The 24,333-nt window shown below is 41.1% G+C and overlaps 1 protein-coding gene across 7 annotated transcripts in view; it reads left to right on the forward strand.

The window, feature by feature from the left end:
• Positions 1 to 24,333, forward strand: part of LOC125461078 (metabotropic glutamate receptor 8) — a 384,941-nt gene that overhangs the window by 274,503 nt on the left and 86,105 nt on the right. For all 7 annotated transcript variants that reach the window (XM_048549441.2, XM_048549440.2, XM_048549442.2 and 4 more), the window contains one exon: positions 2,468 to 2,668. In XM_048549441.2, the coding sequence (XP_048405398.1) occupies positions 2,468 to 2,668 (201 nt within the window). The remainder of the gene's footprint in view (positions 1 to 2,467; positions 2,669 to 24,333) is intronic.

The following is a 24,333-nucleotide window of genomic DNA, read 5'->3' on the forward strand; positions in this document are numbered from 1 at the left end:
AAAACTGCTTTTCTGGTTTACTTGGGAGAAGAATTCATTGCCATCCTAGCAATTAGTCATACTTAGTATTTGATTAGTAAGATGAAAGCAGTGAGCATATCTTCCATGTGTGCACCTGACTGCGGCTCTCAGATTTTCAGTTCCTGTTATGGAGCTAGAATGGGCAAAGATTTAAGGAATTGAATTCCCTCTTTATCAGAAAATATTTTCATTAGTTCTGACAAAAAAATTCAGGGCAGGTTGCCGAGCAATTCTTGGACAATTAAAAAAAATGGAATACAGAGCATAATTATTTCTTCTGACCAAGTTGTACAATGCTGAAATATGCACAAGTCATCTTTCATGTTACTTCGACAAAAACTAATGGATAATAAATATTACAAATGATTTTCCATTAATCTGTTCAAATTGCATTGATTTATACTGTAAAACAGTATGGGTTGACATTAGTATGGAAATTCAATTATCTGCTTTGGTCTGATATCATTGTTAATGAAAAATAAAAAGCACAAAACACTTAATGCATCCAATAGATGTATCTCTCCATTGTTATTTCATAAAGATCTGAACCTCCTGGCATCGTATGAGAAAAAATAATTTACTGTTCTTTGTAACAATAAGAAAATGTTTTCCTTTATCTCGTTTCAAGATTTGATGTGGATTTGTTTAATATATCATAATACATTGAGAACAAACTTTTGCAGATCACTGACTTTGGAGGTGTTATACCAAGGAAGGAAGCAATTGTAGGAGCTAATTAAATCCTAATTTTGCAGCAAATTGACTTTTAATTTCTGAATAAAGAACAAAGCAGCATTTTCTTCATACCCTTGGTATCACTAGCAAGGCCAGAAATTATTGCACATCTGGTGAAGACAGGTCTAATAAATGTACATGGTAGGATATTGGCTTCTTGATGATGAATAGATGATGAGAAACATTTGACATGATATGGTGTATGATTTGCAGAGAAATTGCCATTGCATTTCTGATGGTAATGAAATAATCCTCTGAAAGCAAAGACAAAATAATGTCTCAAATTTACAAGCTCCAGTAACATTTCAAGCTGTACTACCAACCATTCCAGAAATATAGGAATTAAGAGCGCAAATCGGCTGTTTGGCTCTTCGAAAACTGTGACGTTATTCAGTGTGATCAAGATTGATCCTCCATCCCAATCCCATACTCTCACGTTTTCTCTCATATTATTTGATGCCTTTAAAATGTAAAAATCTAAAAGTATATTTCCATCTCTTTCATGACTACATTCAGTGATTTGGCATCAGTAGCCTTCTGAATTCCAAGAATTACATGGCATATAGTTTTGTCTCCCTAGAAATAGACGAAAAGTGATTCTCATAGTATTAGGAAAATCATTGAATTTCCATTGAATGAAGTAAGAAACGCGTTATAATCAGCCATTGTAAGCCAGTGGTGTCAATGACAGGAAACTCTCTGAATCAGAGGCCCTTTATCACTTCTGATGATTGTTAACATGGACTTCACCAGCTTTTGCATTATTGAATGTTCTTCAAAAATACAGAACTTCCAACATTCAGCCTCCCAAATCATTAGCATTTATTATTTATGAACTGAGGCTGAAATTTGATTGCTCATCCCAACGTTGTGTTGAAGTGAGTATTTGTAAGAACAATGCTGAATAGAAAATTTGGATCTGGTTCAGAGCATTTTAAGTTATCTTCTGTATGCCTGATATTAAGTTACTCCTCGCTGAAGTGTGCAAAAAATTTGCCTAGCTTGTTTTGCACCTCCTCAGTCACAGCTGATGGTGTTGACGTAGGGTCTCTGTGGTACATTGTGCCAATCTTTAGAGAAACTGTAAGATTTCTTATAGGTGATCAGCAATGTGTAGGCACACTCTCTGTTTCCATTAGATAATCTATTTCACCATGGAATTAGCAACATTTGGCAAACCAGCTGTTGTAGCATATTGCAGTTGCCTGTTTGCGGTTTCATGTATAGAAATTTTAAAGCCTTTTAACATGATGAAACTGACCAATAAACATTTTTCACACGTAATATTGAAACTAATCTTTTTGTACAGAAATATTCTGCCAACTCGCAATTCTGTTCAGTTAGATGTTAAATGTAGTAATTTCTCGTTAATGCCCGACATACATGGAAGCACAGTGCAGCACCAGCTGAACACTGTCCTACTTAAATACTGACTTGAGCTACTAGTTCCTGAGGTATTGAGGATGTTGCTTGTATTTGGAATATCAATGATAAAAGGAGAGTGAGTAGCATTTCTTTTGTGGTAAGGTGAAGGAAAATGAACAATGATCTGCTGGAATGAGGCAGCAATGGAGAGAAGCTGTTTGAAGTGAAGCATCAAGCTCAGCTTGAATTATTGAATACCATAAGCAACTCTGCATTCATTGAGCACTGATAAAGTATTTTTTAAACAAAGATTCTTTAACGCCAAATCCGTTCATTTTATTTATAGGATTGGAAAGAATTGGAAGGGATTCATCGTATGAGCAGGAAGGAAAAGTGCAGTTTGTCATCGATGCTGTGTACTCAATGGCACACGCATTACACAATATGCATAAAGAACTGTGCCCTGGTTATGTTGGTCTCTGTCCCACAATGAGCTCTGTGGATGGTAAAGAGTTGCTGCGGTATATTCGAGCTGTGAACTTCACTGGTAAGTGTATTCATTTATTGCTCTCCCAAAACACAGTTTTGTTTTCCAGCTTGCATTTAGAAACATGTTTTCATTGTTATGAGTTATAATCCAGAAAGCCAGTTGGTGAAAGGGGGAATGAGTATTAACATGGAATAGGTTTAGGCTGCATTTGCTACCACCAGGGAAAGCATTGCCTTACACTTTGCAACCCCATTTAAGTAGTTTTGGAGGACGTGGCCTGGGATCTTGGGGGTGGGGTCTGGGACCCAGGACAGGGGGAATGGTTGAGACACAAGATGAGGGGGTGGCTCTTTCCCCACCAATTCTCTTCCTCCACCAGATCCTCACTCTCCCTGATCCTCTCTCCCTCTCCAAATTAATCTCACTACCCAATTCTCTCTATCCCCCACTGTTCCCTCCTCCCAGGCCCTGAATCTCTGCTGCTGAGCCCCACTTCAAAAGCACACAAACATTCCACATCATGATGTACTAACTGGAAGTGTGTATATGCCCCCTTCAGGATTAGTGCAAATGCTCAATTGCCCATTGTTGTTGATATCAGCAAGAGACTTATCCAGAGTGAAACATTGCACATGTCTATCTCCTGACTTCACACAATTCCCATTACTCCTGAGATACATTTAAATAACTATTCACTTAATGTTATACCATCCATCTGCATGTTCATACCTTCAATAGTACAATTATCACTGTAGTTCTTATTACTACCATGAACTACCTGCTGAGGATCAGACATTTATTGGCCTTTAGCTGTGTGATTATCGGTCATTGTGGTGCAGTGAATTTAGATCCACATTCCACTCAGGCTAATTATGAGAATTTAATCTTTATTAGGAATCTGGCCATTACTCCTAACTCTCCCACCAAGTTCTAGAGTTTTACTCAATTTAATTCATTTTAGAGTTCATAGAATCCCTACAGGGTGGAAACAGGCCCTTCGGCCCAACAAGTCCGCACCAAACCTCAGAACATCCCATCCAGACCCATCCCCCTTATCTACATCTCCCTGAACACTATGAGCAATTTAGCATGGCCAATCCACCTAACCTGCACATCTTTGGACTGTGGGAGGAAACCCACACAGACACAGGGACAATGTGCAAACTCCGCATAGACAGTCGCCCGAGGCTGGAATTGAACCCAGGTCTCTGGCGCTGTGAGGCTACAGTGCTAACCACTGAGCCACCGTGCCACCCAGTTGACATAATTGAAAATGGTTAAGACAAATGGTGGATAATATCCTTGATTTGAGGGCCATTTTTAACTTGTCTCTGCTGTTGACAGTTGGAGAGTCATAGTTATAGAGATGTAAAGCATGGACACAGACCCTTTGATTCAACTTGTCCATGCTGACTAATATCCTAAATTATTCTAGTCCCATTTGCCTGCATTTGGCACATATCCTTCATATTCATACCTCTATCTAGATGCCTTTTAATAGTTGTAATTGAACCAGCCTCCACCACTTTCCCTGGCAGTTCATTCCATAGATGTACCACTCTCTGCAAGAAAAAGTTGCCCCTTAGGTCCCTTTTATATGTTTCCCTTTTCACCTTAAACCTATGCCCTCTAGTTTTGGACTACCCCCACCTCTGGGGAAAACACATTGCCATATTTTATAAACCTCTATAAGGTCACCCCTCAGCCTCTGACGCTCTGGGGAAAATAGTCCCAGCCTGTTCACCCTCTCTCTATAGCACAAACCCTTCCACCCTGGCAACATCATTGTAAATCTTTTCTGAACCCTTTCAAGTTTCACAACATCCTTCCTATAGCAGGGAGACCAGTCCTACTCATGTGGATTATTTTATTGATTAATGTGATTGCTGGCTGGGCAGCATTTATTGCACATCCCTACTTGCCCAGAGAGCAGTTCAGAGTCAACCACATTGCTGTGCGTCTGGAGTCTCATGTAGGCCAGACCAGGTGAGGATGGAAGTTTTCTTCCCTAAAGGACATTAGTGACACAGATGCATTTTTCTGACAATCAACAGTGCATTCATTGTCTTCATTGGATTCTTAATTCCAGATTGTTTTTATTGAATTCAAATTCTACCATCCACCATGGCAGGATTCAAGCCTGGGTCCCCAGGCAGGTCTCTGTAGTGACAGTCCGGCCATAATACCACTAGGCCGTCACCTCTCGAGTGAATGACTCGCATAAGTTGACACTGCTCAGTGACGGTGAAATAACAATAAGACTGAAAATGCTTTTAGCTCCCCCTTTCCCAATGGAGTTTCCTTTGGACTTGAACACCATCATGACTCATCTTTATTTCCATGGGAATGCTGGATCCCTTAAAATATTTATGCTGACAATCTTTACACCTCTTTCAATAACCATTGTTTATGTTGCAGAATCAGTTTTCCTAAAAGAATGATTGTGCTTCCTTCAAGTTCTAACTTGGAGCAGGCAAAGTCGGGTTAAAAATATACAGGTTATGCCCTGTAACTCACAGGAAGCACATTTAGTATTTTGGATATATGTTAATAGTCCTGGCATGAAATTGACTGGCTACTCAAAGTCTTACACTCAGATTTTTTCCCTTTAAGTGCAAATTATTGCAACAGCCACACTTGGGATATTTTGTAATGTGATTCTATCATATGTTGACCAAATTGATTCTGTTAAATTTACTGAAACCTTGGTGCCTCAAGCATCCCAAAATAACTTCAACATAGTTTGAAACAATAACCTTTCTTTTGAAAGCATGTCAGATTTGGAAATGAATATGTTAAGAAGACAGAAGCAAAGCCCAAATTAACATTTTCTCTCAGCTACAAATGGAAACTATTACAGGATCTTGAATTTGTGCAAGGTTTGTTGCATCAGAAAGAAAATAAACTGCTCCTGAGAATTTATCTTTAAGCACATGATTTCTTAGTCTACAGTAAAGCTTTTGCCTGACCTTAAGCCAAGATCCATGCCAATCTTATTTTTTAATTGTTCATGGGCTGTGGTGATCAGAAGCTGGGCCAACAATTATTGCCCGTCTCCAATTGCCATTGAGAAGGTGAGAGTGAGCTGCTTTCTTGAACTAAATGAATCCTGACTTGGGAATATATCACAGTTCCTTAGGTGTCATTGGGGCCAAAACCCTGGAACTGCCTTCCTAATGACATTTTGGGTCTAAATAAAACAAATAGAGGCAGCTCACCCCCAACTTCGCGAAGGCAAGGGCAATAAATGCTGGCTCAGCCAGTGATACCCACAGCCCCGAATGAATTAAAGAGGCGATATGTTTCCAAATTAGGCCTGCAAGTGGCTTAGAGTGGAACTTGCAGCTTGTATTGGTCTACATGCATCTACTACCCTTATCTTTCTGGCTGGTAATAATTGTAGGTTTGAAAGATGTTGTCTAAGTAGCTTTGGTGAATTTCTATAGTGCAGCTTGTTGGTGGTACACACCGCTGCTATTCACTTTTAATGATGGAGAGAGTGAATGTTTGTGACATTGTCCCAATCAAGCAGACTACCATCTTGCGTGTTGTTGAAGCTGCATGTATCTAGGCAAGTGTGGAGTGTCCATCATAATCCTGACTTGTGCTTTGTGGATTTTGGACAGGCTTTGGGGAAAGAGGAAGTGATTTACTCACTGCAGAATTGCTAGCCTTTGACCTGCTCTTGTATCCACAGTATTTCTCAGGCGAGTCCAGATGAGTTTCCCATTAATAATAATCTCCAAGATGTTGATAGTAGAGAATTCAGCAATGGATATATAATTGAATGTCAAAGGGCAATGGTTAAATTTTCTCTTATTGGCATTAGCAAACCCCTTCCCGCCAACAGCCACCAGGAGATTGAGAAACAAATATGTAGGCAGATTATGGAAAGGTGCAATAAAAACAGTGTTGTCATAGTGGGTGACTTTAACTTCCCCAATATTGACTGGGACTCCCTACAGCACGAGAAATAGATGGGGCAGAATTTGTTAAGTGTATCTAAGAGGGTTTCTTGAAACAGTATATGGATAGTCCAACTAGAGAAGGAGTCATACTGCACATTGTATTGGCTAATGAGCCTGGCTACGTGACTGACTTTTTAGTGGGAGAGCGTTTTGGAAACAGTGATCACAACTCATTAAGTTTTAAGCTAGCTATGAACAAGGATAAATCAGGACCTTGTGGGAAGGTACTAAATTAGGGGACAGCAAATTAGATCAGTATTAGGTGGGTGCTAGGGAGTGTTAACTGGGACGGGCTGTTCTTGGACAAGCCCACTTTTGACATGTCGAAACTATTTAAAGACCTGCTGATGAGAATTCAAAACTGGCATGTTCCAGCAGGAGGGCGGACAAGGATGGCAAGGTAATGGACCCTTGGATAATGAGGGAGGTTGTGAATTTAGTCAAAAGGAAAGAAGAAGTACATGTAAGGTTTAGGAAGCTAAAATTGGACAGGTTACATGAGGAATATAAGGAAAGCATGCAAGTACTGAAGCAGGGAATTAGGAGAGCAAGAGGGGTCATGAAATATCCTTGGCAAGTATGGTTAAGAGAATCCCAAGGCATTCTAAACATATATTAAAAACAAGAGGATAACAAGGGAGAAGGTAGGACCACTCAAGGATAAAAGAGAGAACTTGTACTTGGAGGAAGAGGATATGAGTGAGATTTTAAATGTGTACTTTGCATCAGTATTCACCCAGGAGAAGGATATGAAGGATAGTGAGATTTGTGTGGATCATGCTAATATACTAGAGCATTTTGAGGTCAAGGAAGAAGTAGTGTTGGATCTCTTGAAGAGCATGAGGGTGAGTAAGCCCCAGGGCCTGATGGTATCTACCCCAGGGTATTGACAGGGGAAAGAGAAGAGGTGGCTGGGGCCTTGACCAATGTCTTTGTATCCTCGCTATTGTGGGATCATGTTCAAACATCAGCTGAAATTGGTGAGTGGTGAAAATAGCTTTTTTATTCAGCATCCACAGTAGCACAGCTTGATGTAGCAATGGAATCCCAAGAAAAAGTTTGTACGGTAGCCTATTTATACACAGTTCTTACATACATTAAACTTAGCACAATGGTGTTACATAATTGTATATATTGTACACAGATGTTTGCATGACATCTGTCCTGTCCAGGTAAACATTTGCTAAATGCTAGCTATTACTCCTGACTGGATTAGAGTTTCTGTCTGGTCTGCTTGCACAATTACAAGGTGTTAGCCCTTTTGTCCTTTAAATTAGTAAATGTTCACAAAAATACTAGACTTGTACGATCTAAATAAGTTGGAAATTATGTTTATACTTAATAAAAGTATGGATATTAAGCTAATTACCACAGCTGGGTTGTGAGATTTTATTTACTCTTATCAGTTCGACAGTTCTTTCCTCATTCATTCAAGCAGCTTGATGGAAGCATTGTTTTGATAGTAACCTTCTTAAAGGGGGGGGCGCGCAGTGGTCCTATTTAATATGTATTGAACAGCTAACATGCTAACAGAGAAAACCTGTCTGAAGTTCTGCAACCTATTCAAGTCCAAGGGACAGTTGCTAAGGGGGTGGTAAGTATTGTAAGCTTTCCGTAGCTTTGGGTGAGTCATGGAGACACGACGGCAGGAATGGCATTGTTCTGAAGAGGTGACAATATTAACACTTTTTCAGGGGTAGCCTTTGATATAGAAACAGGTCTAAACACTGCTTGCAGCATGGGGCCGAGAAGGATTGAAGGTGTAAAGAAACAGTAATGGGTTGGAAAGGATGTTTTAATTTACTCTGTCTTGTAATATAGACTACATAAACGTAGTTTTAAGAATGAATGAATGAAATGTAGTAAAGTAAACATTGTGCGCTGGCTAGTGAGTTGTAAAGGTGTTATGAATGAATGAGAGTGCAGTATTCGTAAATATAGAGTACTTGTAAATGGGTTTAAGAGACTTATATACAATATCTCATACTCACTACTGGAGAGATCTTGGAGGCCTGGCGAGTAGCCTCTGTTGAAGGAGGGAAATAGGGTTATTCCAGGAAAGTATAGGGGTATACATTTAAGGTGAAAGGAGGAAAGTTCAAAGGAGACATGAGGGGCATGTTTTTTACACAGAGAGTGGTATGAGTCTAGAATGCGCTGCCAGGTGTGGTGGAGGCACATACAGTGAGGCATTTAAGGGACTTTTAGATAAGCACACAAATATGCAAGGAATGGAGGGATACGGATCAACGGCAGGCAGAAGGGATTAGTTTAATTTGGCGTCATGTTCAGCACAACATTGAGTACTGAAGGACCCATTCCTGTACTGCAATGTTCTATGTTCTATGAGGTTAAGGACTGTCACTCTCACCTCACCTCTGGAATTCAGCTGTTTTGGCTGTGTTTGAATTGAGGCTGTACTGAGGTGGGGAGCTGAGTAGTTCTGGTGGAACCCAAACTGGGCATCACTGAGCAAGTTATTGCTGACCAGTTGCTGCTTGATAGCACTGTTAATGACACCTTCCATCACTTTACTGATAATTGCGAGTAGACTGATGGGATGGTAATTGGCTGGGTTGGATTTTTCCTGGGTTTTCCTTACAGGGCATACCTGGGCAATTTTCCACCTTGTTGGATAGATTCCCATGATGTAACTGTTGTGGAAGAGCTTGGCTAGGGCAATGGTAAGTTCTGGAGCCTAAGTCTGTAGTACTATGGTCAGAATGTTGTCAGTGCTTATAGTCTGTGCACTATCCAGTGTCTCCAACTCTTTCTTGATATCATGTGGAGTGAATTGAATTGACTGAAGACTGATATCTGTGCTGCTGGGGATCTCTGAAGGAGGCTGAGTTTGATCATCTACTTAGCACTTCTGGATGAAAATAGTTGCAGGTGCTTCAACCTTGTCTTTTGCATTGATGTGTTGATGTCTCCCATCATTGAGGATGGAGATATTTGTGGAGCATCCTCCTCCAGTGAGTTGTTTAATCGGCCACCTCTAGAGTGGTGAGATATGCCAGGTCATGAGGTTGCAGATTATGTTTAAGTAAAGGTTATGTGTCTGTTGGGCCACAGCACTTTATGGACGCCCTGTCTCTTTAGTACGGTCATAGTATCATACAACATGATGGAGGGTCTCCTCAATGTGATGATGGTGCCTGATATAATCATGAGAACAGGAGGACATCATTCAATACCTTGGGTGAGTTCTGCCATTTATTTTGATCATGGCTAAACTGTATCTTCATCCTAATTACCAGGCTGGGTTCACTAACCCTTAACATACTAATTTAAAATCTATCAATCTTCATGATATGAGTGCTTATAAAGCTGACCTGACTTTGGATTGAGAGAAGAATTTCCATTCACATCACTGTACATTTTTACATTGTGTTGCTTTGCTTTTGGCTCTATTTTGCATGGACTAGTGGTGGTTTTATACAGGTTCAAGAGTTCCAGGTTTAGCTTCATTGGTACTGACAGTAGGACTAGATCTTCCAGCGATGAAACTTGTTAATATTTTTTTCAAATCGAAGCTACAAGGAGCATGTACAAGCTGCAATGGGCTGCCAAACCATCTGGCCAAAATCCAGGCAGGGGAGTGCAGCTCTGGGTCAGAATCAATTACTAGGAATGGCCAGGCAGTCTTAAGGAGCATGAGTGAGAATTGAGAAGACAAGAGAAACTATAAGGACAGGCAACAAAATATCAGCTACAGAAGAGATCTGGAATGAGGGAAAAGAGTAAAACAAATATGTCTTCAAATATAACTTGAAAAGAAGAAAATACAAAAACAACGAAAAAGAAAGCTAAACTAGACCGATTCCTGGGATGGCAGGACTAAAGTAAAAACAGGCACTGGATTGGTTAGGAATATATTCACTGGAGTTTTGAAGAATGAAGGGGATCTCATAGAAACCCACAAATTTCTAACAGGATTGGACAGTGTAAACACAAGAAGGATGTTTTCATTGACTGGGAGTTCAGAACCTGGGATCATAGTCTCAGGATACTGGCTAGAAAATTTCTGACTGAGATGAGGAGAAATTTCTTCATCCAGAGAATGGCCACCCTGAGGAATTCCCTGCCCTGCCTCAGAAAACAGTTGGGGTTAAAACATTGAATGTTTGTGAAGAAGGAGTTAGATATAGCTCTTAGGGCTAAAGGGATCAAAGAGTGTTGAGCAAAAGTGGGAACAGGAGACTGAGTAGGATGATCATCTATGATGCTATGGAATGTGGAGCAGGCTCAAAGGACTGAATGGCCGACTTCTGCTTCTAGTTTCAATGTTTCTGAAATCGTTATCCAACTGAGATCTACTGGGCAGTCATATCACAATCACAATCCAACATAAGATCACAAAATGATTGCAAAAAGAAGGCCATTCAATCTGAGATAATAGGGTGTGTGGAGCTGGATGAACACAGCAGGCCAAAGACCATCAGAGTAGCAGGAAAGCTGATGTTTCGGGTCTGGGTCCTTCTTCAGAAAAAAGAAGGGCCTAGACCTAAAATGTCAGCCTTTCTGCTCCTCTGATGCTGCTTGGCCTGCTGATTTCATCCAGCTCTACACCTTGTTATCTCCGATTCTCCAGCATCAGCAGCTCCCACTATCTCTCTGTCTCTCTCAGGCCATTCAATCTGGTGTATTTGTACTGAGTTTCCAAATGAGTATTTCACTTACAATCACTGTGCTCCCTTCTCCTTATAATCCCGCACTTACTACTTTTTCTGGTAATAATCCAATCGCCTCTGAAGTGTCTTTGGAACCTGCCTCCATCACGCTGTCAGTCAGTTCTATCCAAATTTTGACCACTCAGTACATGATAAAAAGTTTCTCTTCATATATGCCTCCATTGCTCCTTTTGCCAGTTACCATAAATCTCAAAGTGGGTAGAGGGTCAGACTTAATGGTGGTGAAACTAATCCACAGCACCGCTCAAAGGTTGAAACTTACAACCTCAAATATATGCAAAACCCTCCCAAATTATTCTAGCATTCCAGACTGGAGTATTAATAAGCAATCTATTAAAATGTGAGATAGTAAGAACTGCCAATGCTGGAATCAGCGATACCACACTGTGGAGCTGGAGGAACACAGCAGGCCAGGCAGCATCAAAGGAACAGGGAAGTTGATGTTTCGGGTCAGGACCCTTCTTCAGAAAATGAAGAAGGGTCCCAATCCGAATCGTCAACTTTCCTGTTCCTCCAGCTCCACACTGTGTGATCTCTTTTTTAAAATATGATGTGTGACACCAGAAAAGCATGGCATTTTAAGATGCAAATCCCAATAGACCTCTTCACATAGATTACAATGGAAAGGACAATTGAAGTGTCCATTATATATGAGAAGTCAAAAAAAAGCGTACAACACTGTTCAACCACAATTGTAGTGGAGGCTGTTTGTGAGAAAGGCCAAAGCAGTGGACGGATAGAGATTTGGATAGTTAGACTACAGGGAGGAGGAGAGAAGCGGGGGTGGAAACTAGGGAAATTTAAGGGATGGAAGACTATAGCAAAAGGTGTAAAATGCTCAGTGGCAGGAAATCAAGGGAATACACGAGTGAGGTTGGAACTTGGGTGAAGAGTGCAGAACTGAATGAAAGTGCATGTGGGAATGCGGTCTCTTCTGGCTGTGATGATCTGAGTGATAGTTGGAGTAATAAGATATGCTTTACTGAGTTAAATAATCTCTAGCCACCCCAATAACTACAGGAGAAGCTCCTCGATTGAAGAAAGAGGTGGGCTATGAATTCCAATTACCAACATAATGATTTGAGACTGTCTATTCCACAAGTGATAAGTAATATATCTATTTGATGAACACATTTACACACTCTGAATACGGGAAGGTACAGTGCTGGATTGCTAATGTGAATTTCAGGAATCAGCTGTCTTCAATTTGTACTACCCTTGGACAGATCCTCTCAGATCCAATTTTGTTCTCGACAGTAACACAGAAAACTTGAGGCAATGGTGACTGCTTGATGAAAAGTAATTCATTAACACAGTACTTTACACCCTCCGTCGCCTTGAGAGATTCCAGTGTAGATGTGAGTCCATTCTTTCTTTCAAGGAATGATAGCAATATAATTATACCACTGCAGACATCATTTGGAAAAGAGAATTTATTGAGTGTGCTGTACTTCGAGCTGGCTGGGGGAATGGCAAAATATTAAGTTTGAGTTTGTTTCTTGAGATATTACATTGAAGCTCCCTAATTGGGATAACGTATTTTTTCTAAGCTATATTTAAAAAGGGAGGTAATATGTATGTTAATCCAGCATCCTCGACATCTTCTGAACAGCTCTAACCTCTACAACCTTTTCAAACTTAATTAGGGATGAGCAACAAATGTAGTTTATTCAGTGATGCCTATGTGAAAATAAAAAAAAACAAATTAGCCTCAAAGTGCAATCACTGTTGTTGCAAAGGCAAAAATAGTATCTCATGTGTGCATAGCAAAATCCCAATAGGAGTAAATTTGATCGATAACACGCTTTGTTTAAGGGATGAAGATTATTCGGAGCAACTTCTTGGTATTCACCAATAGGGAAATGAGACTTTTGAATTTGAACAGATCTTCAGTTTAACAGTATATTAGAAAGGTATTAGGAGAGAAATTGGGTTTGATAAAACCAATTTTTAGGGTGCAGTGGCTGGTATTAGGGATCCCAAACAGTTTCAGTGGAATTCTCACACACATATTGTTCTGAACTGAGCAGATGACATCTTGGAAACAGCACAATTCATGTCTCTCACAAAGATAGTGAGGTGTGACTTCATTGATTCTTTGAAAGAGTTGAATAATTCACTGAAGGATATAAGAACTTGAAGAGAATTGACAAGGTGAGTGTGAAAAGAATGTTTCCTCTTGTGGCTGAGTTCAGAACTAGACAATACTGTTTGAAGTTGGATGGTCGCATTTCGGGACAGATATGAGGCAAATTGTTTTCTCTCAGAAGTTTGAATGACTTTGGAATTTCTCCACAACCTCAGAAGATGGCGAACACAGGGTCATTGAATATTTTCAAGACAGAAGCAGAATCAAGGTTATCTGGGGTCCATGGAAATTCAAAATATGAAGAGATCAGTCCCGATCTGATTGACTGGCAAAGCAGGTTTGATGGCCCGAATGACCTACTTCTGTCCTTATTGCATATATTTGCAAGTTTGAATGCACAGTAGGTAGGATTGTGAGGTCAGTCATGACATAAAACTAATCTGCCATCAGGCTTTGGGTTGATAAGTGACAAGTAATATTTTTGCCATACAACAATCAAGCAATGACTATCTTCAGCAGTGGAGGATTTATCCACATCCCCTTAGCATTTAATATCGTTACCATCACTGTAACCTCCAGGGTCAACATCTTGGGGATTATTATTGACGAGAAACTGAATTGGAGAGCCATACACGTACTATGGTTACAAGAGTAGGTCAGGGGCTCATAATTCTGCAGGTAACTCACCTCCTGACAACCGGGTATCCTGTCAACTATGTATAAAGCACAAGTCAGAGGTGTGATAGAATAGTCTGCACTTGCCTAGATCATGAATATTGTTCAGCACAGTGGCTCAGTGGTTAGCACTGCTGGCTCACAACACCAGGGACCCGGGTTCAATTCCACCCTCTGGCAACTGTCTCTGTGGAGTTTACATAGTCTCCCTGTCTCTGTTTGGGTTTCCTCCCACAGTCCAAAGATGCGCAGGTTAGGTGGATTGGCCATGCTATATGCCCATAGTGTCCAGGAATGTGTAGATTAGATGGGATATCGGGGGATGGGTCTGGGTGGGATATTCCAAGGGTCAGCGTGGACTTGTTGGGCTGAAGGGCCTGTTTCCACAGTGTGGGGATTTTATTTAAAGAAGAAACTTGCTTGCTTGGTGCCCCATTCACGACCTTCAACATTCACTCCCTCCATCCATATACAAGATGCACTGTGGCGACTCACAAAAGCTCCTTTGACATTACCATGGCCTCTAAACCTTGAAATACAAGGCAAGGGAACTCAGTCACCTGCAAGTTCCCCACCCAGCCACATGCCATCTTGACTAGGAACTATATTGTCATTCCTTCACTGTCACTGGATCAAAATCTTCTTTCTAATGGCACTGTGGCTGTCCTTATCCCAAAAGAATAGCAGAATTTCAAGAAGATGACTCACCAGTACAATCTCAAGGGCAAATTAGTCAGACCAACCAGTGATGCTCACATCCACATCCTCCACGCAGCTGAACATGATAAGCAGCAAAGAGGACAGCACTTAATGGTGCTATTGGTATACACTATAAAATAAATTAGAAGTAGTTACAGATACATTATTTGCATATTAACATGGCTCTTCCAGGTTGGCTTTGGTGTCATATTCAGTGTAATAAAAGAGCAGAGATGAAAAGAAAACTGTGAAGAGCTGAGAATTATACCAAGATTTTTTTTCCGCGAAGTGGGATGATCTATTACTAAATCTAAATCGGCATAGATTTAACATGGATAAACTAAGAATTTTATTAACAAAAATCTTGTGACAAAATAATGTAAAATCTAAATTCTCTAAAATAAAATTGTAGTAAACCATGTTCATTACTAAGGAAGAGATAAAATCAACAGTTAAATGTCCATAACAATTTTTAAAATGTTCAAAGATAGTAACATGGCTAAGTTTATAATCTGGCTGATAGAAGTGCTACAGTTTGTCATCTGTAAGAAATTCAACAAGATATCATTTAGGTCAAACCATTTACCCTGGATTATGAACAACTCAATGTTGCTGCTTTTTGTCAATTCAATAATCAGTGATTTACGATGTTAATGCTTCATGATTTTTTGAGTCCATCATCTGTCCAACGATACATTGCTCTCTTTGAACTGGACCATGATGTCAACCATAGCCACATTGTTACATTCACAAATAACTGTCAGATTTTCAGAGATGACTGTCTTTAGACCTACACTGCAGTTCAATGTAGGCTGTCCAACCATGTTTCACATCTTTCTCTTTCAAAATATTCTTCATCTTTTTATGGTGAAGAATCCTTTGGTTTGTGACAAATAAACAACTTCCAAAAGCACGAGAAACTGTTTCCTTGTCAAATGCACACTTGCAGCTTTTGTTTCGCCCTTTTCTATCAATATGTTGAATATCTTGTCTGGTACATGCTTGAACTTATAAGGTTTTAATGAATCAGGACTGTTTCAGAAAATTGGAAGGCAATGGACTGGTGGTTTTATTGCTAAACTATAAATTCAGAAACTCAGCTATTGTTCCGGGACCTGAGTTCAAATCCAGCCACGGCAGATGGTAAACTTGAATTCAATAAATATCTGGAATTAAGAATCTAATTGTGACCATGAATCCATTGCTAATTGTTAGGAAAACCCATCTCATTTCGCTAATGTCCTTTTGGGAAGGAAACTGTCATCTGGTCTACGTGTGACTCCAGACCTACAGCAACGTAGACCCTTGCCCTCTAGGCAATTTGGGATGGGCAATAATTGCTGTCTTAGCCAGTGATGCCCACATCCTGTGAGTAAACAAAAGAAAATTGAATTGAGATGATTTATTGGATAATGGATGTCAACAAAATGGGGAGAAGCCTACACCATGAATGTGCAAAGTAGACGATTTATGAAGCTCTAATCACTACCCTTCCCCAACCCCCATTTATCATGTTGTTGTATTTGGCTCTTCTTTTGATGTGGTTTATTAAAGACCTGATGACCTCACTGGCTGCATTGTAATCTCAAGCCACTTGTATAGTACAACTCCTTTGTAGCTCCATTCTGAACCACCTGTACAACTTATTAAGTTTTAATGTCTCCAATTTATTGACTATATTCACACTCCTGTGAGTAAGAAAAGCTTGAATCATACAGTCTGATAATTCATTCAAGGACTCCAATATTTTTATTATTGCAGAAGGTGTTTGGGTTTCAAACTCTGGAAGTCCCATTCCAGTGTCTTGTGTAGAGAATCAATAATTATGGCAGGGACCCATGGCTTGGTCTATATTATTTTTTAAAAATGACATCAAATTTTGAAAGAATGTCGGGGATACGTCATTAAATATTAAGAGGTAATAGAACATCACAATTATACATAGTTTTAACATTTCTAACTGCTGTGTAGGTTTTAACACTGATAATATGAAGTTATTAATCCAATTTTGCAATATACTTTCTCAGTTATCATCTTTAATTCCTACTCAGGAATTTATGGGCCCCTAAAACATTTCTGGAATCTATTGAGCTAACCCAGTCCATTTAACATCTACTGTTTCTCAGTATTGAAATGAAATGATTTGTTTTTATGAATCATATAAATCAAAGCAATCTTTTTGATGTTAATTTTCAGGACTGTCTTTAACAGAAATTTGCAAAAAATCTCAAAATTTGTTCTCATGCTAACATATGAGCCGCTTAAAGCAAAGTTGTCAGAAAAAGCAACGGATATACAAATTACTAATTTACTATAATTGAAAATTTTGATAACTGGTACATTTCTCCTTCAGAGTACACAACAAAACAACCCTTACAGCATGAAATAATAGTGATTTTAGAGGATCGCTTTAACTCTTTTAAGGATTAAAGGTGATATTGTTTATTATGTCACATTCCATAGCTATATCATATATAGATGTATAAATACACACACACATATATAAAATCGTGATCCATTTTGAATAAATTTAAACAATTCAGAACACACACTGAATCTTTGTAAGCTCTTAAGAATCAATTTGTGACCAATCGTATCAAAGAGCATTGCCACATTAATAAATATAAGGTTCCTTTCTTTTTGCACCCTATAAACAATTTTGTAGGACTGTGACATTTTCACTACAACCAGTTGTACCTGCAGTAAATTCTTTTTATGAAGTGCCAATACTTACTTTTGACAACCTTTTAGCCATCATTTTAATAAATAAATGTAATAAAACAAAGCCAATTGTAATAGGCCTCCAATGATCAATTTTCTAAAAATTAATGGCTCTTCAAATTTTGGAGTTAAGGCCATCCTCCCTGTCTTGAAGATAGTAAGAACTGCCGATGCTGGAGTCAGAGATAACCCAGTGTTGAGCTGGAGGAGCACAGCTGGCCAGGCAGCATCAGAGGATCAGGAAAGTTTACAAACCATTTCAACTCCCACTCCCACTCTCCATGTCCATCCTGGGCCTCCTCCTGTGTCACAATGACACCACCCGGAAACTGGAGGAGCAGCACCTCATATTACACCTCAGGAGCCTGCAACCTAATGGCTTCAATGTGGACTTTACCAGTTTCAAAATCTCCCCAACCCTGGCCTTATTCCATGACCAACCCACCCGCTCATCCCCGCCTCCTTAACCTGCTCATCTTCTCTCCCACCTAACTGCTGCTCCCACCCCACTGACCAATCCCCACCACTGCCCACATGCACTCGCCTATCACCATCACACCTACCTACCCCAGCCCCACCCCTCCTCTCTCCATCTATTGCAGAGCTCCCTTCCGTCCCCTATTTCTGAAGAAGGGTCCCAACTGGACTCTACTCCAGCCTCAGAAGAGGGTTTGTTCCAAATGCCAAATATGCGCGCATGCACACGCATGCACACACACACACACACACACACACACACACACACACACACACACACACACACACACACACACACACACACACACACACACAGTCACTCTCTCTCTCTCTCACTGTCTCACCCTGACTCACTCTTTCACCTACTCACTCTTCCAATCACTCACTTAGTGGTGATCTGCTGCATGTAGTGCCACCACTTTGCTGAATTGAAGGAACAGTCCTTGCTAGAAACTACATGTAGCTGAACATCAGGTGTATGAGGGAAGGGATGAGAAAGTGAACATGAAAGAGGAGATGGTGGGAGAGGAAAAGACATCGCAACTTGGATCATCACACCTTGCTTGCCCTGTGCATCAAGAGTTAATTCAATAAACTCAGCCAAATCTCAACCTAAACTCCCCATTCTCTAACAGTCCCATAAAAGGCTGAGCAGAGAGCTTATGTCAGCTTCATCACACTTTTTTTTATTCACTGCCCATCCCTAATTGCCCAGAGGGTTGTTAAGAATCAACCACATTGTTGTGGGTCTGGTGTCACAGAAAGGCCAGACAAGGTAAGGATGGCAGCTTCCTTCCCGAAAGGACATTAGTGAGCCAGATGAGCTTTTCCTGACAATCAACAATAGATTCATGGTCATAATTAGACTCTTAAATCCAGATATTTCTGTTACTGAATTGAAATTCCACCATCAGCCATGGTGGGATTCGAATCCGGGACCCTGGATCATTTCCTAGGCCTCTGGTTAACATTCCTGTGATAATACTACTAGGCCTCACTTCCCCAAATTATTTTATTCAGTTATTTATTTTTCCTCATTTATGTGCTTTATAAAACTTTAGCACCAGTTCCAATGCTATTCTAAACCATAGGAATAGACCAAGTTTTAATCACTTATCAGGTACTCACCAAAGATCTTCTTCCTATATAATGGTCTGAGAAGCAATCACTAAAGGGTGAATTTTAGATTAGATTCCCTAGTGTGGGGACAGGCCCTTCAGCCCAACAAGTCCACACTGCCCCTTGGAGCATCCCACCCAAACCCATCCCCTATAACCCACACAACCCGAACACTTTGGGCAATTTAGCATGGCCGATCCACCTAGCCTGCACGTCTTTGGACTGTGGGAGGAAACCAGTGCACCCGGAGGAAACCCACACAGACATGGGGAGAATGTGCAAACTCCACACAGACAGTTGCCCGAGGCTGCAATTGAACCCAGGTCTCAGGCACTGTGAGGCTGCAGAGCTAACCACTGAGCCATCGTGCCACCCAAAGATGTTGGAAAAAGCAAAGCAAAATAACTAATCTGTCCTCTAATTCTTTTACTTACTAAGCTCAGAACTTTTTAATACTCTGAACTGGATTGCAAAGAGAAGACTCTGTATTTCTGCTCTAAGGTAGCTTAGCCCAAGATAATAAGGGAACTAATTTAAGCTGGTTTCTTTAATTAATTAGCTTCATTGCTCCCAAATAGAGACTTGCATATATCTCTGCTTAAGCGTGAATAACATTTAGAATTTGAACAATAAATTACAGATAAATAAATATTCAATGCAAAAGACGAACAGAATTTTAGATGAATTGAGATTCCATTACTCACCTAATTTCCAACACTCTGTTCAAAGACACACTCTGTGCTTTCATGGTTAGTCATGTATCTTGATCCCAGTGATTCTTTTCAGAAGCTGTGCAATTTCAGCATTATTATCTCCAGCAATGGACACTCTCACATTACTACACTGAAGTGCTGTCAGTGGTTAGCCTGCAAAAGCTGGAATAAATCTTGAACTAGCAACCTTCAAACTCAAGAGGTGAGAAAACACCTACTGATTACATTGACCCTAACTTTGCAAGCTGTGAATTGGATAGTTGTTCGATCAGAATATAATACAAATGAATTTCAAATAGATGAGAGCGTTAAGCTTTGGAGTACTGATATTAGTGCAACAACATTTAAAAATCTTGCTTTTAGGAATCATTGGTAATCTCAGCTTTTTCGAGTTTTGTAGCACTTTATGTACAGATGCAGCTGTTGAAAAAGATAAGGTGTTAATATCGGCGTGAAATCTGTTCAAGCTGGTCTTGGACAATGAAATTTCAAAGAAAAATCTATTTTCACCACTTGTATCAAAAATGTGGCTCCTTGCAGCATCAGAGGAGCTGCTGATGATTTCTGACACATTACCAATAGCAAGTCCCACATTTTTGTGCGTTTAAGTTTGTAACTTTCATTTTGTCACAGAATGCGGATCAGCCAGTGTAATGTATCTCATCTCTGTATTTTCCAAGAACTCTAAATTGGATGTTCTCTCTTCACTGACTGCCATGCTCTGTTTGGGAAGGCTAGCTTTCCAATATGTTCGAACCATGTAAAGAATAGAGTACTTAAAACTGTAAAGCATCACCTTGCCTTTAGGAACATATTGTTTCTTACATTGTTATGAGCTGGCATTAACTTGCCCCCACACCTCTCCCTCACCCCATCCCAGGCCCCAAGATGACTTTCCACATTAAGCAGAGGTTCACCTGCACATCTGCCAATGTGGTATACTGCATCCACTGTACCCGGTGTGGCTTCCTCTACATTGGGGAAACCAAGCGGAGGCTTGGGGACTGCTTTGCAGAACACCTCCGCTCGGTTCGCAACAAACAACTGCACCTCCCAGTCGCGAACCATTTCCACTCCCCCTCCCATTCTTTAGATGACATGTCCATCATGGGCCTCCTGCAGTGCCACAATGATGCCACCCGAAGGTTGCAGGAACAGCAACTCATATTCCGCTTGGGAACCCAGCAGCCCAATGGTATCAATGTGGACTTCACCAGCTTCAAAATCTCCCCTTCCCCCACCGCATCCCTAAACCAGCCCAGTTCGTCCCCTCCCCCCACTGCACCATACAACCAGCTCAGCTCTTCCCCTCCACCCACTGCATCCCAAAACCAGTCCAACCTGTCTCTGCCTCCCTAACCTGTTCTTCCTCTGACCCATCCCTTCCTCCCACCCCAAGCCGCACCTCCATCTCCTACCTACTAACCTCATCCCACCTCCTTGACCTGTCCGTCTTCCCTGGACTGACCTATCCCCTCCCTACCTCCCCACCTATACTCTCCTCTCCACCTATCTTCTTTTCTCTCATCTTCGGTCCGCCTCCCCCATCTCCCTATTTATTCCAGAACCCTCACCCCATCCCCCTCTCTGATGAAGGGTCTAGGCCCGAAACGTCAGCTTTTGTGCTCCTGAGATGCTGCTGGGCCTGCTGTGTTCATCCAGCCTCACATTTTATTATCTTGGATTCTCCAGCATCTGCTGTTCCCATTATCACTCATAGTGAGTGAGTGAGTGGCTTTGTTTGTACAAGGCATCAGTACTGCAGGGCTGTATTCTGTTTCAGTGATAATGGGAACCGCAGATGCTGTAGAATCCAAGATAACAAAGTGTGGAGCTGGATGAACACAGCAGGCCAAGCAGCATTTCAGGAGCACAAAAGCAGACGTTTTCGGCCTAGACCCTTCATCAGAGAGCTCTCTGATGAAGGGTCTAGGCCCGAAATGTCAGCTTTTGTGCTCCTGATATGCTGCTTGGCCTGCTGTGTTCATCCAGCTCCACACTTTGTTATCCTGTATTCTGTTTCAACCTGTTTCCTGTGTCAGTGCTTTTGTTTAGAAACAAATGAAGTGTTGATTTCTAACCAACATTTTGGACTGTACTTTCTTCACTTACTTTAGGAGGGAATTTCAACATGTCAAGGAGAGATGATTTCTGAGCGCATGGCAGGTTAAAGTAGCTGCAACTGTTGGGAAATTAGAAACAATGGACCAATTTTCAGCTTTTCAGGGTGTGATGTAGATTATGCAATAAAAACCTCATGGGACAGTGCAGTTGTTGGTGGGGGGGGGATGGAGGAATCTTTCATTGAAATATTTAAAGTGTTTAGCTGCATCTTAAACCCAGAATTCTAACTTTAATACCACAGAACTTGTCAGGAAAGCAAAATGAGAAGGTGATGGGATTTGACAGGCTAGCAATTGGCAGGCAAAAAGAGCTTTAAAAGATACAGTATGATGGATGTTGCCTTTCTGATAAATGACCTGCTCTGGGACTCTACTTTCCCTGCTTCAGAGATGGATTTCCAACACCTTGGAGGTCATTTCTGCTATCTTGATTTCTTTTTGTCTTTGAACGTCATGCCCTACCTAGCTGTTAACTTTCAGATCAGCATGGGAGCACTTAACTTCCAGCATAGATCTCCACATGCAAAAGCAGGAGCGGCTACACCCTTCTCAGTTACCTGTTGGTCCTCAAAACAAAGGGAATATAAGCTTGCGGTTCCAACTCAAAAGTATCAACATAGTTGACAAAGTTTCCAAAGGCAGTACATCTGATTTCAGGCTGGGACCAAGAACTATTGTCTCAGTGGACTCATGGTTTCCCATTGGGTGTTGCAGCCTCATGGAAGAAGAGTTCCTGCCAAATAGACCAGATGCACAGGTGGGCATTGCCAGTGTTGGTGAAGATCATTGCAGCCTTTACTTTTTGGACTCTTGGGTCATTCAGGCATCTATTGGTGATATCTGTTGACTATCACAATCTGGTGCATGCAAATGTATGCCACAAGTGACCATGTTTGCCAGGCCTGGCTTTTAGAAGTACTTTTCGATCAACACGGCCAGTCAGAAAGACCGCTTGCTCTTACTCAATGTCTCCTTAGGCTTTGGAACCTGGGGGGCCCTTATCAAAGTCTTGCATCTCTGCAGAGGCAGACTTTGCCTCAAGACAGGAAGTGGCTTGTGGAACTCTGAATGAGGGTGTGGAAAGGGTCAAGAATTAGAGTGCCCACAGAGTGAATGCTCCTTCCAGGACCCACCAACACCTCTCTGTAAGCCAAGATATAGACAGTGCTATACTACAGTTTACTGAGGCACTCGATGATCAGTATTCCTCAGTCCAGCTAATGGAAACATTCTGAGCCATAGACAGCATGCACTTAATTGATTGCTGCATCTGATGCTCTGTGTGGGAACACATATTTTCCATGGACTTAAACGACTGCACAAAGACCTAAGGCACACCTGAGCACCATACCTGGGATGGCTGACAGGCCTCACATCTTTTCTACTGCTACTCCACAAAAAGTCCACTTTGCTAACATTCATGGGAGCTCTGCATTTGTATTAAGCTGAACAGAGCTTAAAGTGTCCTATGCCCATACTGGGGACTCTCCACTGCTATCCCTATCTTAACCATCTACTGTTTCTCAGTAAGGATGTTTTTGATATCACATGACAATCCAATTAACTGTCTTGATAACCCCCTCAAGTGGGTGTATCTTGGCTAGTGGATGATGTATACGAGGCCTGTGGTGTGGCATCCTCAAAAATAGTGACCTTTTCTGTGAATACTTTATCAACCATGCTGAGAGACATTTAAAGGGCCTACAGCAGATAAAAGACATGAATTAGCACTGACAAGGTGAGAGGGTTCTGCCGTTATGGTGTATCTGATCATATTTCATCGGGTAATGAGTTCATATCAACATGAATGGTGCTGTGTGCCATATGCTCCATGTGTGATATTTAATTCTGTTATCTTGTAGCTGGGAGGCTCTCATCTTTCCATCACCAATGGGTATGCAGAGTGAGACCAGGCCTCTTTCCAGCACTCCGTCCTCTGGATTTGTTAAGTTGGCTAGGTCTTGAGGGACACCTTCAGTTCTACTCCTGTCCCCTTCTGCGAGGACAGAAAAATCAAAGCCGCAAGTGACAGCTGCTGTTCTGAAGGAACGGGAGGAAAATAGTTGCGGAGGGCCACTCTGAGGGATGGACCTGACGTTGACAAACGTTGATGGTGAATATCAATGGTCGAGTGGGACTGGACAACATGTCTCAACAGAGAGGGGTAATGACATGAGATGGCAAGTCGGGTATTGAATTTCATATGCCACATACCTTTCCTTACGGGACCAGACAAAAAGCACAGTACAAACTAGCAAATGAGACATAGTGGTCCGAGTCTTATATACTTCAATATTATGAACAGTACACATGTTTTCAAGTGTTCCTGGATTTTTATTGTTTTGCCAGGTCAGGTCATCAAACAACTTGCAGCATTGGATCCATGAGCAAAGCACTACACTTCTGCTGCTGACCTCTTCTACAACTTCCATCTGCAACTGCCT

This window comes from Stegostoma tigrinum, chromosome 18 (genome assembly GCF_030684315.1).
Source record: "Stegostoma tigrinum isolate sSteTig4 chromosome 18, sSteTig4.hap1, whole genome shotgun sequence".
In the NCBI taxonomy this organism is placed as follows: domain Eukaryota; kingdom Metazoa; phylum Chordata; class Chondrichthyes; order Orectolobiformes; family Stegostomatidae; genus Stegostoma; species Stegostoma tigrinum.